The sequence below is a fragment of the Rattus rattus genome, chromosome 3 (assembly GCF_011064425.1).
Source record: "Rattus rattus isolate New Zealand chromosome 3, Rrattus_CSIRO_v1, whole genome shotgun sequence".
Classification (NCBI taxonomy): domain Eukaryota; kingdom Metazoa; phylum Chordata; class Mammalia; order Rodentia; family Muridae; genus Rattus; species Rattus rattus.
This window is the reverse complement of record NC_046156.1, coordinates 16,022,062-16,039,311: the sequence shown is the minus strand read 5'-3', so window position 1 is coordinate 16,039,311 and position 17,250 is coordinate 16,022,062. Positions and strand designations below refer to the sequence as shown.

Sequence of the window (17,250 nt, the reverse complement as noted above, 5' to 3'; positions counted from 1 at the left end):
CTCCTTCCCGAGGCCCAGCTCTCCCTCTCCCAGCTTTAGTTAGTTGCCTTTAGTTCTTTGCACAGGGCTGAGGCCTAATGGGCTTTCTCCTCTGGCCTGTTTGCTGGTGTCCTCTGCTCATGCCTGGGCAGACACATTGGTGAGACTTTACAGATGCAGCTTCTGAGTTCCTAGGAGACGCAGTCTCACAGCACACTTCCCAATCCTCTGGCTGCTACAGTCTTCCTGCCATCATCGGCGACGTTCCCTGGGTCTCAGGTGTTCTCCTGGAGGACTAGGTTTGTGCAAGATTTAAGAGCTTCTGTGCTAGGACTTGTGAGTACAGCAGTCTAAGGCAGTAATGAACAGGCAGTGGGTGGTGGTGGTGGTGGTGTGCAGCGGTGGTGAAGGGATGGGTCAGGCCTCAGTAAGTAGTGTGTGGGCGAAGGCTCTGTCACTATGAGATTGCTAAGGCAGGGGGCTCTCGTTAGTGCGTGTTCTTGTACGGGAGAGAGTATGAAGGAGGTGTGTCACAACGACTGGGTGGAGCTCTGCGGACTTGACACTTCAGCTCAGGACAGGGCTCCTACTTTGGTCTTGGTTGCTGCACACGGCACGTTGGCAGGCGCACTAGGTTTTGGGGAAGTCTGTCTCCATCTTCCATGTCTCTGCAAAGACACTGGGATTCCAGATGATGGCTGCCATGGTTGGCTCTGAGTGATGCTGGGGATTCAAACTCAGGTCCTCAGGCTTGCAGACATTTCACCAGCTCCTCCATTGCTCTTTCATCAGCTAGACAGAGTGTTACTAGGTACCGAGGAAAGATTCTGAGTGACAATGACAAACATCTCGATTTTCGCCAACACCAGTCATTAAAGCCACCTTCCACACCCACTTCTGTAAAACACGGAGGCCAGTAGTGCTCGGCTTTGCCCGTTCCTCAGCTTCAGTGCCAGGGGCCATGGGGAAGGACTGAGACGGATGGAGCAGCATCCCCACGAGCAGGTCGAGGGAAGCGGAGGGGAGGGGAGGATTTACTTGTGAGCCTAAGCACATATAAGGCTTCTAGCACATAAGGAAATAGGAACACAAAGAGCTAGCTGCACAGTGTTCTTCAAAGCAGTTTATTAGTGAAAAACTGGAAACCTAAAAATTCAACAGTAGTTTAACAAAACGTGGCACATATGAAGAAATATCATGCATCCATTAAAAAAGATGTAGAAATACATATGACACAGCAAGATAGGCATGGCACTGTTGAGTGAAAAAGTTACAAAACAGCATGTATAATTTGATCCCCATTAAAAAAAATCTGTAAGTGTACAGAGAATCTGGAGGCCACACCTCAGACAGCACTTCTTAGACGATGGAACTGTCGCCATGTTTTTATTTTTACCTCTAAAATTTTTTTGTCAGTTTATTATGACTTGTATTAATAAAAAAAGCATTAATAATTCTTAAAAAGTCTACTGCCGTAGAAGTGAGCTTAGGGGCTGAGGTACAGAGGTGTACATACATTAGTCTAATACGGCCTCACTGGCTTCTCAGGGTGTCTTGAGGCTAAACCCCAATTCAAAGGCACTGTGTGGAAGTATGGTGGTTAGAGCTCATCTTTGTTTAAGCTGCGGTTCTTAGCCTTCCTGGTGCTGTGGCCTCTAATCCAGTTCCTCATGTTGTGGTGACCCCAACCATAAAATTACTTTCATTGCTACTTCATAACTTATTTCGCTACTGTTATGAATCATAATGTAAATATGTGTTTTCTGATGGTTTCAGGCAAGAAAGGGGTTGAGAACCACTCACTGCTTTAGACGATGGGGCCACATTCCCAGAGACCCGTGTCACCCAGGTCCTGCCGTTCTAAGCAATACTTTCCTTACTGACACTAAATGTATCCTTCTACCTTCATACCCACTTCTTAGACTGGTCTGAAAGGACCTCAGCCAGTTAGAGTGGTGGTAAGGCTTACAGAGGCAAGGGGAAATGTTCAAGTGTTGTCAAATTGTAGGCGCCTGAGGGTGAATGTCCAGCTCTGTCAGCTCTGCAGTGCCTCTCACAACTGACTACTGCAGGATCATGCAAATGGCTTACTGTACAACTGAGGGGCCCTGCTTCCAGAATTTGGCTCAGTAGGTTTTGTGGGGGAAGATACAGGTATTAGCATTTTTCCCTTTTACCCAACAAGTATTTATTTAGCATATATAAGAGCTGTGTGCTAAGAGTAATTTATGATTAACAGAATTATAGTCTCTATCTTAGAAAGGCTACATTCCAAAGTGACAGTTACATGCTAAATAAATAAATTATAAAAATAACATAATTACAATTAATAGTTAGGACATAGTAACGAAAGTAAAATTAAGTTTTTGTCTTAAAATATTAAAAAGGGGGGTTGGGGATTTAGCTCAGTGGTGGAACGCTTGCCTAGCAAGCGCAAGGCCCTAGGTTCGGTCCCCAGCTCCGAAAAATAGAAAAAAAAATATTTAAAAGGCTGCCACAGGGGAGATTAATACTACTAATCCACAGGCCCGTGTAGACAGAAGTATAAATAAGGTAGAATATTTGAAAGCATCAATTAGCATTTTCAACAAGTTCCCAGCAGTGCCGAGACTGCTGGTTTGAAGTCTCGTACTTTGCCGACATTCCAATTAGGACAAAGTGAGGAAGGCAGGTGTGGAACTTTTTTAACATCAGAGTTTTATGGAGCACACCTGCCTGTCAGCCATGCTCCCCTCCACAGCTCTGCACTCTGGCTTGTGCAGCTAGACAATTCATTTCAAAGTTTCAGGTGTTGGAATGGTGTGTGACAAAGCACAGCTGTCTTGAGACCTCTCTGCATAAGCAAGTCTGTCCCATCCTCTCACCTTGTCCCTGCTACTTCACCTCAGAACCATCCTTCCTAACTAATGCTGGCTTCCTTTTGCTCCTGTTTGGAAGGTACCCGATTGGGAGGATGGGCTGTAGCAATCTGGGGATGCTGGCCTTAGGCTTATTTTCCTTGTCTGTCAGTGTGAGGTACATTCTCATTTTAAGAACCTCATCTCTTGCAACATGAATTTTTTTGATTAGCACCATGAAAAAATGTTTAACTATAACCTTGTAAGTTAGATTACTTTAAGGACAAAGGTGGCTAAATTTTACTTCTTTTTTAGTTTGTAGAGGGCCTATAAATATCTCCTTGTTTATTATTTCACAAATATATGCAACTTCCACTCATTACTGTGCTATTGAATTATGCTCAGGGGCCGAGGGTGATTTAAACAACTGTGAATTGCACCATGAATTAATAGGCTTTCTAAGAGTTTTCTTCTATGCTTAACAATTTCCTTAGGTCTTTACCTGAGGGGAAACTAAACCCATAACTTTAAGTCAAAACCAAATAAACAAAACATCCAACCAAACAATAAAGCTCATTAAAACAAAAATATTAAACAAAAGAACAGGCCTAAACGATAGACAACGGTACAAGTAGCCTTTGCTCCTGTGAATACTACAGTGTGAATCCTCTTGCATCTAAGGGCATCCATCTTTAGTAGCAGCACTCCTGCTGGAAACAGAGCTTATACTGTGCAGGGTGAGGGAGCTGGATCTGGTCGGGTTTAAGGAAGGTGGAGAATAGACTTCAGGGAGCAAGCACAGCACAGATGTAAGACATGTTCCTCACAGTGTATGCTGCATGGTGTCAGGGAATGAAAAGGGGCATCTGTGCTTACAAAATGTTTACTATATGCCAGGTCTTTGCCTAAATGCACAAAACACAAAGTAACACCTGTGGACTAGTCTCCTGTCAGGTGACATACTTATCCCCATTTTACTGATAAAAAAATGGCAGCTCTAAATCTGAGTTGAATTCCAGGAAGTCCAATATGTGAGGATACAAACACAGAATCAATTCAGCCCATATTTATATTTTCCCCTGTACTGCTCTAATTCCCTAAAACTTAATTTGATGAACCAAGCTGCTGTTTTAAGTCACCCACACTTTTACAGTCCCTTAAAACCTAAATATGGACAAATATAACAGATGGCATTTAGGCTGTAAGACTTCCTTTCTGAGGGAGAAAAACACCACCACCAAAACTGCATTCACTTGATTCTCTAGAACACTAGCATCCCAAGCTGTTTTTGGAGTTCCTTAAGTATGTAACAAGTGTGAGTCAGAGCTTTACAGAACTAGGAAACTGCAGAGGAATTGATCTGACAGCAAAGAAATAAAGGGGTGTTAATGCTGGGACCAAGAACTAAATTTCTCCATGTTTACCAAGCTCTTAGGCACTCTTAACACAAATAGATGCTCTAAAGTGCTATTTAAATAGTACTTCAGAGCTCAAGAGTTTACAATTCCAGAGTCTCTGAGTAAACGCACTGCACTTTTGTACTTCATTGTTAAGCTACTCTGAACGAATTGATGCTCTCTTGGTTCTGGGCCCAACACAACTTTTTCCTTCTACCTGGGTCAACTTCTGACTTCTCAGATCCAAACTAGGTAATTCCTAACACAATGCTTCTATTTCCTCCATCACAACATCAGTCCTATTAGAGGTTAATGTTTGTCTTCTTTAAGAACATCTTGTTCACAGTAGTATACTTAGTTGATCAACAAAGTACCTGGTCCTCAATAAATGTCCTTTGAGTGGATGGATGGATGATGAATGAATGAGACCTGAAGACCTAACCAAAGAATTCCTCACCTGGCAATTTATAGCAACTTGTGCTATGGATAGCACAGCCCTTACAGCACTTCTCCAGTTCCAACTGTGTCATTAGTCATCTCCAGGGAGCGCTCCGTATAACCGGAGACCCTGATGAGGACGGACTTCACCCACTGCATGCCTACTTGGCCTGTAAGGAATGCTGATGCACTACCCTGTGTTTTACACACTTCTTGTTCAACAACAAACCATTACTGTAGTGTAGTATCTTCTCAATGTTCTGATTAAGCAGCCAATTTTATCAACTGAATAACCTTAAGATTATTCTTAGTGAATGAATTTGTCCCCGGTGTTCTACAACCTTAACAAAATTATGAAATAAGGTAATACTTTTCAAGACTCAGGTTTAGAAGAAACTATCCAGTAGTGTATTAAACATCAATAAACTGAACCCAACCCAACCCAAACTCCAAAGCCAGGAGACCCTATTAAAGCCTAGCACTTAAGCCATCTGATTTCTACTGGGCAGCAAGGTGAAAAGGGGTTTTTATTCTTTGGCTATTGTACCTAATAAATGAGTCACTGGCATCATGCACAATAAATTTATTTTGCATAAAAGAAAAAGCTCGCTGTTAATGAAAAATTCAGTAGAAAAGAATCCTTTTGTTTTTAAGTTGGGGCTCAAAAGTAGAACTTGTTTGTTAGTGAAACCTCAGTAAAAAGAGAACTGTTTAAGAAAACATTCTTGTCATGAAATCGCTAACATAAATTCTGTAATGAAGGATTAACCATGCAGGTTTATTGGCAAACAGCCAGTTTCTGATGGCTTGTAATTTTTCTTTTTCAGTCTCTTGTGACTTTAACATTGAAAGTATTTAAACCTGCTTTAGAGTTATTTATATAAATATGGTGTCATGATGGGCAACCTCTCATGGTCTCCCTAAATTAATTGAGAAGCTCTAAGTAGGTAATTGGCACCTTGCCCTTCTGATTTCCTCTCTCCCCCATTAGCCAGTCGGAGTCCATTCCAACGACACTGAACACAGTGATTACCTACAAAATAGAATATTTCCAATTATTAACTATATTAAAAAATAGGCATATAGCAAATATCAGATTTGTATTAAACATTTATTCACTATTTAAAGACTTAAAATATCCATTTAGCTGAAAAATTATGGAATTTATCAGTGGCAATTCTATATATAAATAAAAGTTTTATGTATAAACATTTAAAACATTATTTCTATTAATCTATTATATAAAATAATAAGTTTGAGGTGTCAATATAACAACTGAAATTCATAAAGCCTTCATCATAAACTATTCCCATTAGCAGCGAGGGCTTTACACTTTGCTCTAATGGCAGACACGGTGTGCCTGGGGGTAACTTCCTTCCTACACAGCTCTCGCTCACCTCGTCTGCCAGGAGTGACAGCTCTGTACTGTTGGCAGCGTCATAATCGTACAGCACCCTGGCCTTCCTGGTGCTGCTGGAGTCTTTAAGGTCACTGAGGTTAGGAGGACAGGTGATTACCAGGCTACCTGTTGAAGCCACAGCAGAAGGACCAATGGTATTTGACAAAGTATACGGCACAGGTGTCCCAGAAGTCTGATTGTTGTTAGAAACATAATTGGATGGAAAACTGTTGGGAAAAAAAAGAAGAAGAAAAAAAAAAAAAAGAAAAAAAAAAAGAAACCTCACTTATCTATTTTTTTTTTTATTAATTTGAGTATTTCTTATATACATTTCGAGTGTTATTCCCTTTCCCAGTTTCCGGGCAAACATCCCCCCCCTCCCCCTCCCCTTCTTTATGGGTGTTCCCCTCCCCATCCTCCCCCCTTGCCCCCCCCCCAACAATCTAGTTCACTGGGGGCTCAGTCTTAGCTGGACCCAGGGCTTCCCCTTCCACTGGTGCTCTTACTAGGATATTCATTGCTACCTATGAGGTCAGAGTCCAGGGTCAGTCCATGTATAGTCTTTAGGTAGTAGCTTAGTCCCTGGAAGCTCTGGTTGCTTGGCATTGTTGTACATATGAGGTCTCGAGCCCCTTCAAGCTCTTCTAGTTCTTTCTCTGATTCCTTCAACGGGGGTCCTATTCTCAGTTCAGTGGTTTGCTGCTGGCATTCGCCTCTGTGTTTGCTGTATTCTGGCTGTGTCTCTCAGGAGCGATCTACATCCGGCTCCTGTCGGCCTGCACTTCTTTGCTTCATCCATCTTGTCTAATTGGATGGCTGTATATGTATGGGCCACATGTGGGGCAGGCTCTGAATGGGTGTTCCTTCTGTGTCTGTTTTACTCTTTGCCTCTCTATTCCCTGCCAAGGGTATTCTTGTTCCCCTTTTAAAGAAGGAGTGAAGCATTCACATTTTGATCATCCGTCTTGAGTTTCATTTGTTTTAGGCATCTAGGGTAATTCAAGCATTTGGGCTAATAGCCAGTGATTAGGTTCCTCACTATCACCACTTGGTGGCACCATTTACCAACCTTCCCATGGGAAAGATGCAGCTCAGTGAGGAAGGCCTGTCTTTCTCTTCCCTCTGAGGCAGCACTCACATATGAAATCCTTGAAGGTTTACTTCAAAGCTGTCTCTCTCTGTTGACTTAAATTTAAAGAACACTTTGGCCAACATTCCTCCCTGGGGTATATATGTGTGGATGTTTATTCTTAACTACTGCCAAGAATATATATGCCATTTATATTTTTGTACATACATGCACGCATGCACGCACACACGTATGTATATAAAATCAATGTCTTTTCCTCTGTGAATTGTTAAAACCAAGAAAAGCTAAACAGTAGGCAGTATTGTAAAAGTGTAGCCTCCTTATTATCATCATTATTATTACTATTGTTATCATTTAGAAATATTTGGTTGCCTAAGCTTTGTCAGGAAGCCAATACATCCCATCCCCCTACAGCTGAGTAACGAGTACGTGCTGTCTAACACCTCAGCACTGCTACCTTAAGAAGAACCAATGTCATGACTACTTTAAGGGACATACAGACTGACAGAGAAAACATTCAACTTAATTTATTATGATTGATAATTATGACGAAATATAAAACTCAATAGGAGAATATAGCATATTTTACAAGGTAATTTTTCTATTAATTTTAAAGGAAAAATACAAGTCCTACTATAAAGAAGTGACATAGTGTAGAGTTTCCAATGTCTTTAGAACTGCCTGTGCTGTACACTGAAACACGAAGCCCATGCATACTAGGCAGCATGAACTCCATGCCTCGGGAAATGACAGCGTCCTCACAGCTTTCCTATTTATCTTACGTTATGCGTGCATGCGTGTATGTGCACTACACACGCCTGTTGGATGCCCTGGACCCGAGGTTAGATGGTTCTGAGCTACCTACCATGTGCGTGTTGGGAATCAAACCCAGGTCTGATGCTCAAGAGCAAGTTCTTGTAACTACTGAGCCGTCCACAGCCTGAAGAAATTCTCCTATGACCACCATGCTGCCTAGAACCAGTCAGCCACCAGCACCAGGCCTATTACTCTTACTTCCTGCGTCTGACTGCAGAGGCCAACAGTGCTCCCCAACAGTGCTCCCCTCCTCACCCTTCCCTAACCAGCTCTCCAGACCTGTACATTAGCCATACACTGTCCACCATCTTTTGTTGCAAATATCTGATGGTAGATGACTATGTGGAATGATATAATATAATTCTTATTGATTTTAATAGCCATACAGACAATTTTCCTTAACCTTTAGCCTCTTACATGCATGGACTTCTTCTGTGTTGATTTTTGACTGGGTCCCCGCAGCTGTCTGTCCTCAGCCTCCCTCCCTCTAGACCTCACTAATCTCAGTAGACGTAAGGTGAGGAAGCAGAGCCCCTGTCTTCTTTGATCACATTTCCTCTGGTAATCCCACCGAAGCAGCCTGCCGGTTCACACTGGTGTCCCTCATGTCCACTCAGTCACCCTGGAGCAGCCTGCCGGTCCACACTCGTGTCCCTCATGTCCACTCAGTCACCCTGAAGCAGCCTGCCAGTCCACACTTGTATCCCTCATGTCCTCTCAGTCACCCTGAAGCAGCCTGCCGGTCCACACTCGTGTCCTTCCTGTCCAGTCAGTCACAGTGCCCACACTGTGCCCGCAGCCTGCACTCTTTCACATGGCACAATCTCCCCAACACTCCAACTCAGTACTAATGTAGCCACTGTGTGGGAAGAAAAAGGAAAACTCTGTGGCTTTGTCTTACATTTGTGAGCAGAGCCCCCTAAACTGGTCCACAGTGCTGCCTGGCACTGTTAATTAGATCTAGGCGATTCACTTGTTTTCCTGGTGACCATTTTGTAGCCTCTCATTTACCTTAAAAATGGTAGCCATTCTCTCCAAATCCTTGCAGCCGGCTGATGCTGACAGACTTACTCCTTTTTAATGAGGAGGAAGCCAAGGGAAGTGTGCCTAGTCTCCTACTGCCGAGGGCTGCCTGCACTTGGCGGCTGATCCTGCTCTAGGTACCCAGGACCGCGTCTTGAGGGAGAGGACTCTAGTGACCCCTCCCCTCTGTCCAATACAACTGCATGCTCTCAATCTGTTTTGTCCTTCTCCTGGGAGGCCACTGTGATTTCTGAACTTAAGGAACATACCTGTAGACGCTCTTCCCTTTGGCTGTGCTTTACGGAGAACTACCTGGAACCTTTGCTCAGTCTGCTGTCCCAATTCCTCTTCCAGCCTCTCACACAACAACGCTGACGCCATGGCTAGCCAGCTGCTCTCGTTCACTCAACTGTCTTCAATGACTGAGACTCTAGAATTCTCTCTGGCTTGCCATCACACCACAGAGCCCAGACTTACATATCTTTTATTTGTAAAAAAGTGCTGAATGGTTAAAGCCTTTTAATTACCAAAAAATTAATAAAAAACCCACTAGCTTTGTGCCTGGTGTTTGTTTCCTTATGTATGGTTTCCTAACAGTGTCCATCCTGTGTGGACCTGTAACATTTACCCTTGCCTTGTTCATCTAGATGACTCTCACTAAAATAACTCCATCTGGGAAGCTCAGCTAGAATCAGCGAGGCCATAATTAGATGTCCTCATTGCACCCCGCTCCTTCTACCATTTTACCGAGTATCCACGGCTGATACTCTTACACTCATGCACGCATTGCTAAAACGTTACCTTACACATGAGCGCCATCAAGCACCAAACACCTAGCTTATTTGCTTTTAAGTCCAGAATATATTTGGGACCCAAGGCAGGGACTCTGAATATTTGATAGATAAATGATTCAGTTATGTGCTTTATGTACCATTTTGCTTTAAGTATATTACCATACTCAAAATAATTATATAAGGGGCTTGAGGTCTTCCAAAGTTACAAACATGAATTAGCTTACCTTTAAGAATAAAGTGTTAATGTGGCCTATCTTCCTCAACAAACAGCAGGAAGTATTCAGTAGTAAAATAAAAGTTAAGCCTCAATATCTTTCTTTATATGGCATTAGAAAACTATTCTCCTAATTATCTTGTCATCTCAGGTAACATCCTTTTGTGCTAGAAGAGCTAAAAATGTTCCTCAGAAGTCTGATAATGACAGTAAGGCAACTGTAGGCAGCCTAAGAGTCCTTATCTCTTCTAAGTCTCATTCCTGCTGTTGGGTTATACATAAAATCTTAAAGTTTTTTTTTTTTTTTTGGTTCTTTTTTTCTGAGCTGGAGACCGAACCCAGGGCCTTGCGCTTCCTAGGCAAGCGCTCTACCACTGAGATAAATCCCCAACCCCTAATCTTAAAGTTTTAAGATTAAATTTCATTTATTTTCTGTGGTATGTGTGCATGTGCCATGGTGGGCATGTGGAGGTCATGTGCAGGTCAGAGGAGACCTTTCAGGCATTCTCTCCTTTCACCATGTGGGTCCTGGGAATTGAACTCAGGACATTAGGCTTGGGGCACGAGACTTTACCCAATGACAGTCACAGCTCCCATATATAAGCAATCTGAACGCCTTTCATCAGGACTGAAACAAATGGTGTCTTCTGCTGTTGTCAGTGAGCAGAGCAGATGTAGGCACAGGGCGTGTCATGCTTTGTCTCAATCATTTCTCTCCCTACTGCCCTCCCTCATGACTGGCTGGCTGGCCTGCAGAGTGGACTCTCTTGCTTTGCCTCCCCTCTTGCTGCTGCAGTGCTGGGGTAATAGACCCATGCTGTGGTGTCTGATACCCTCAGGTCACCATGCTTCTGTGCCCAGTGCTCACACACTAAGCCTGTGCTCCACCTTAATCATGACTTTCATAAGTAAAAGGGAGATGCTACCTTCCCAGTTGTTTTTGTAGGTCTAACATGTACTGGTAACATTGTGCATAGTAAGTCATCTGGGCTTCTACAAAGTCATTCAGACAGCGGAGATGATGAGCCTGCAATGGAAAAGGTACAGTCAGTTCTCGGTAGGTCAAGAGGCAGGAGCCAAGGGGAACAACGGGAGAATAAGCTGTAGTAACCTACTGTAAAGTTTAGTAATCGGAATATTCCTATCAGGCCTATTAAGACGAACTACTGGTGAACAGTATGTTGACAAACTTCATTCAGCCAATGGGAACCAGCAGGAGGATTTATGAAGTGTGCAAATGCGTGGTTGAGAGGTAAGAGAAAATGAACACAATTCCTCAGATCCTTGTAAACTGTCTTTACCTTGCCTCGAGAGGTAACTGCTACAGGAAGCCCTCCATAAACGCAGTACCTCAGGGCGCCTTCATCACATGAACTCCTCCTGAGCTGCCTGGTGCTATCTTAGCGTCTTTTGTTGGAAATGATTTAACACTCACGTGTGTACTGCTGATTCCTTCCAGCAGAAGACGGGTAATCTCTGCCTGACGATCAAATTCACTTTGAGTTATTCTTAATTCCTGTTCAGACTGAAATTAGAACATACTGTTAGGCTCTCATTAGAAGACTCAGTCCACTTTACTTATACCAAAATGAAAAAAAGAAAAGAAAGAAATTCCCCAATATACTCCAAATTAGAATCTGATGATACAAACTCTTTTGTGTGTCTTAAGTGGTTTTGAGTTTCTAGACCTACCTGTGCCACCAAACACAACTGACACAACTGATTCCTTACCAACACTCGACTCATGCCAAAGCATTACATTAAAAACCTCCAAATTATTACTGTGTGCTTTCCCTTTGTACCTAAAGTTAACAACAGTCTTCAAGTTGGAGTAGACAATTACAGAGTAGAGCCCCAGGCTTCCCACCCCGTGTCAGTTACCCAACACTGATGAGCGCAGGCTCTCAGTTCCCTTTAGGATTCTTAGCCCTAACTTTCCTTTGCAGTGTCTCCAAGCTGTGCATGATAGGCTTTACTCACTAGCATCATAAGGTCAGAGTTAAAGTCTTTCTCCAGTTATATCAAGTCTTCAGTGTTGTGCTAGTACACCAAATTTCAAAGGGAAACGGAAGTGCTCTAACATCCTGATTTGCATGATATAAATACCCTCACTGGGGCTTGTTTCAAGTTACCAAGATGAAGTCACTGACTTTGGAAATGAGAAGCAGGTACCATTATTGACTTCTGTTTAGTGCTGGAACAAAATCATTCACAGAAAAATCAACAAAATCTAAATATACTAAATACTGACATTAAACATCCCCAAACTGGTTAGAAGTAGTTCTTTAGAGTTCATCCGAATAATGACCTTAATCCCACAATCGGAAGTGATGGCAGGTGACAGACTCTCTACCATAAATAACCAGTCATATGCGGACACTCAACATCATTCCCAAGATGTCATAAAGCAAGGTCAAACACTCTCCTTCCACAGCCTTCTTTATCTCGGTGATCCTTGTGGCTCCATGAACCAGTTAACAATGAAGCACAGGATCAGTTGCTCTAGAATCCTACCTAAGAGTCCCCCTCTGTTCTCTCTCTCCGCTTCCTATGACCGATGAACATGTGACTAGCCAGCTTCCTGCCCGTTGCCCTATCATGTCCTCCCTGCTATGACCACCAACTCTCCCTCCAGAATGATAAGCCAAAGTTAACTTTCTACCTCAAGTTGCTTTTTTGCTATGGTGTTTTTATCTCTCCATCTTGATTCTATGTTCAGCTTATATTCTCTACACACTGTTCTGCTTTTTTTTCACGTTAGAGGTTCAAAGAAATGAGAAGTCAGGGTGGACCACAGCAAGTTAAGAGAGTCCACACAGGAGGATGAGTCAAGTATTTCACACATTGTGCTGACAAACCACACAGTCAATAGTTCAAGAAGCGACGACTGAAACACACGTGTAGTCAGCAGCTTTGTACATGATAGAAGTTAAGGCCCATAAAGCTATCTAAACACCTGGGGCCAAGCTCACACCTGTCCTCACTGCTAACACCTTCGTTTGGAATGCAGACTTTGTAGGCCTGAGAGTAAATGATGAGTCCACGACAAATTTCTGAAGACCTCAAATAACATTTGAAATGAATCACTAAAATTATAATTTTCTTCTTTAAATTATTGAGTTATAACTTGATTTCCCAGCTAGAGAAAGTAAAAGATAGTAACAGAGGCAGAGGGACATCCGACTACAGGTAGAGACAGCTGACCACAGGCAGAGGGACATCTGACCACAGGCAGAAGGACATCTGACCACAGGCAGAAGGACAGTTGAACACAGGCGGAGGGACAGAAAATCAAAAGATCTAATTGTCACACAGTATAATGATGGGTATCTGTAGTTATGATATTAACTATAAAGAAAACATATGCTATGCTGTGTAGTATGCAGCTTTAAATTATACATTTTGTGGCTCTTCCTACAAAATGACAGAAAAATTCATTTTGGTGCTCAAGAGAACCACCTTTAGTTTCCCCAGTTCTCTGAAGACATGGGGTCACAATATTTAGTATTCTTTACATTTAAAATCATTGAAACATAACCGTCAATAGATCAGTCAGGTATTTCTCCTGTCTTCTGGCAAGGCACTACATGAATACCACTCGCTTGACTCCTATCTAGGGCTGCTCGTGGTGCAGGACGCGTCGAGTGCCGTATGAACTGCTACTGTAACAGACTCGCTCATTTCCATACTCTTCAGAGTCTTAAAAGCTTTGTACCACAGGTCATAATGAGGAGTGGCTCCAGGCTGGGGCTCACCTAGTATTTATTAAGTGAATGACAAATTACATTTTTGTTTCCTGACCCAAGAGTTTAAGGTTTTACTTACTTTTGTCACTTCCTCTGCCCAAATCTAGCCAGCATTAAAAATTAGAGAGAAATATACAACATGAAATAAAGTTGGAATTTAACATTTTCTATGACTTAGTATAGAGAAATGTGCTTTAATTTAAATGGCATATTCTCTCCCTTACAAACTTAACACAGTAGCAATCTAAATCGGTGTAGCGGATATATTATAAAGTCTGCCGTTTACGTATATCAACACTACCAGTGTAAACATCATATAACTCTACAAAGGAGAATGGCCGCCTCCTCAGATTGAGGAGTCCGCCCTATCATAGAGAACCAGTCTCTCATGTGAAATGAAAGGTCTGAACTATATGATTTCTGACTTCTCTTTGAGGTATAAATTCTAAAATTTTAGAAAATAAAAAATACATCAAAGATATATGGACCCTGAATGCTACTGATACAACTATTTTTTTGGGAGAAACAATCCCTTTGAAATATAATCATCTAAGATTTCCATTAAATATCATTGTAGATAGATGATAAACAGCTATAAAACGAATGCTTTTAATAAATCAAGCACAGTCTTCCTAATTGTTTAGGTTATTTTTACCACGGACAAAAGGAAACTATGATTTTCATAAATTAAAAAGGACTGAAATAGTCTCAGCCTTCTCAGTTACCTACAGACAAGACAATGGGAATAAATAAGTGCATTCTCTTGCTATCCAAGGAAAGGTACAATTTTGTTAGGGCTTCAAAAAATCAATAGGCTCAAACAATAGTTAATACCAAAACATCAGGTTTTTTCCCTGCTTTCAGCTCAATGCTAAAAGAATAAAAGTAATCAATCAACGATCCATTAATTATTAAGTATACTGTTGATTTCTTGCCACTTTTAATGGAAGTGATTTAGAATATAATTTCAAAAATGTTTTTGTGTGTATTATATGCACTCATTTGTGCGTGTGTGCCTGTGTGTGTGTGTGTGTGTGGTGTTGGTACAGAGATGTAGCAGGCAGAGGTTGACTACATGTGCCTTCCTTGATGCTTTTTGCCTGATTCTCTGGTCTGTCACTGAAGCTGGAGCATCAGCCCCAGGGATCTCCACCCCTGCCTTCAGGGTTGGGGTTACTGACGGGCACTGCAATAGCTGGCTTTTACGTGGGTGCTGGGGAATCCAACCTCAGCTCCTCATGCTTGCAGGCCAGCACTGAACTGACTGAGACCTGTATCCAGCCCAAGGACTATCAATTGCTATAAGCTAACATGAATGAACTGTGTCTATATTCACACAATTTTACTTCATTAAAGCAAACAAAATCTCAAAATCTCAAAAATCTCAAAAGTGTCAATTTGAGCTCAATTTGTATGAACATTAACTATTGTAAACAATTTCATTATCTCACTCCAGGCTATCACCATGCTGAAATTTTAAGTGAGTTAGCACTGGGTATGGAACAGGCCTGGCCACTGGGATCTGTGTCACCCAGGAATGGCAGAAATAACAATTCTATGTTGAATTTCAACAGTAATACAGTAAATAATGAAGTTACTAAGCAAAACTGAAAACCCAAAAGACTTAAAAAAAAAACAACCCAATTTGTCTATTTTCGCGTTTTTCTAAGTAAGGTAAATCTTACTAATTTTCATCACTAAAAGTAACTATGAAATTTCAGTCTAAACTAACACTAAATGAACATCTTTTACTAGATGAAAAGGTGCATTACCCATGGTAACGCCTGTGTTTGGCACGGCCCACACATCTGGCTGTTGTAATGTGCTAGCTGTTCTTCCAACTGGCATTTTTGCTTGGACATAATCAGTGCTAACACCAGCTACTTAGATACGCAGCTAATAGCAAGAGAAGGCATTTTATGTAAGATGTAGAAAACACAGTAGGCCAACAAACCTTCAGCCATTTTACATGCAGGAAGTTGAGCATGTAAGAGAAATTTACCATAATGTTATCTCCTTCAGGGCGGGCGGAGTTTAGTTGCTTAAGTGCATAGGTGAGAAACAAAGAACACATTATACCCAGGAACACACTGAAAGAGTTACTTCTGCACAATAAAACACAGGCTGAACAGGCAGTAAAGCTCTTTACTTAAAAAGAAACAAACCATATTGTTTCCTGCACAGGTCATGTAATAGTGCCTACCCAGATACACACAATTTTCAAGGCAAAAACCATTGATTTCAAATCACTCATTTATGGGAAACATACTCTTTAAAAATTACAAATTAACACCATTACATTTTCATCTATGAAAGCCTATTTCATACCACCACATTTCCTTTTTAAAGCTCATTTCTATTCTGTGAACTTTTGGCATTTGCAACCATGTTCTCAGCCAGATCTTGCTTATTTATACATAATAAGCAATCCCTGTATTTCTAGACGCTGTAGCTGCAAACGTGCGCAGGTGAGGTTAAGGTTATGACGGGCATGACCTCCTGCGGTTATGGGCAAAGGTTAAGACTGCTGAGGGAATACTTAGGTCACAGACACAATCCATGCTATGGAATTATCTGAAGGGACACTTCCTCATAGAGTCCTTTACATGCTAAAAAACACTAAAGCCAAATTCTCTCCCAATTAAATAAAAGACTTTTTAAAAAGCTAGTATTATGATTAAGTCACCAAATATGGGTGTCTTATAATTTAAATGCACTAATTCAATTTTCTCCTCGATTCTCTGACATGAACGTTTACTGATGTTTTTGTTTTGTTTTGAAAGTTTCTCACTCACTCCACACTGGCCTCAACATCAGAAGGCAGCTGAGGGCTCTCACGGGCTGGGACTGCAGGCCTACCTATGTCTGCTTTTCTTTCTTTCTTTAGTGGTGATGGGAACGGAATCCGTGGCTGAGCACGGTCTCCGTGGGAAGTCTTACTGTAGCAACCCTTTCCACATCCACTGGGAGACGCTTTTAGTCTGCTGTGCTGGCACATTCTTTGAGAGATGCTTCTGATACCCTTTTCCCACTTTTCAACCCACAAACTAGTAGAGAGAAGTTACTCATGCTGGAAAGCTGGAGACAGGTGGGTTTCATTTGGCTTTTTGTTTTGTTTTTTACTGATATGGCTAAGTCTAATCTACTAATTTGTGAATTGAATGTTGCAGGAATTTTGCAGTATTAATGAAAGTAGAATACATTTAACAAAATTAGCATTCAATACAAACAGAATTTAAAGAACAAGAACAGGAGAACAGTAAATGAAATATTTTAGGAAGCAGTGCTGAGCCTCCCTACCCGCCCTCCCTCGTCCAACAGTGGGTAGTCACAAAGTAACCCATGTTACAAAAAACCAAACAAACCAAAATCCAAAAAAGCAGTGAAATTAAACAATATCTAAGCTAAAAAGACCCTCTTTACTTGCCAGCTAAAAACCAAGAAATATAGCGGGGCGGAGAGGTGCGGGGCGGTGGGGGAGGGGGAATCTAAAGTCCCAGTGGTTCCTCATTCTCAT

At 41.8% G+C, this 17,250-nt stretch overlaps 1 protein-coding gene across 6 annotated transcripts in view; it reads right to left on the bottom strand.

Moving 5' to 3' along the window:
• Sh3glb1 (SH3 domain containing GRB2 like, endophilin B1) overlaps window positions 1–17,250 on the bottom strand; it is a 33,881-nt gene that overhangs the window by 933 nt on the left and 15,698 nt on the right. Inside the window, exons 6-11 of one of the 6 annotated variants that reach the window (XM_032897228.1) lie at window positions 15,688–15,774; window positions 13,813–13,836; window positions 11,423–11,512; window positions 10,914–11,014; window positions 6,049–6,277; window positions 5,610–5,684 (exon numbers count right to left, since the gene is read on the bottom strand). In XM_032897228.1, coding sequence (XP_032753119.1) covers window positions 5,610–5,684; window positions 6,049–6,277; window positions 10,914–11,014; window positions 11,423–11,512; window positions 13,813–13,836; window positions 15,688–15,774 — 606 coding nt within the window. Of the gene's footprint in view, window positions 1–5,218; window positions 5,685–6,048; window positions 6,278–10,913; window positions 11,015–11,422; window positions 11,513–13,812; window positions 13,837–15,687; window positions 15,775–17,250 lie in introns of those variants that run through there. The other 5 variants (XM_032897227.1, XM_032897229.1, XM_032897230.1 and 2 more) reach the window with 5 other exon arrangements.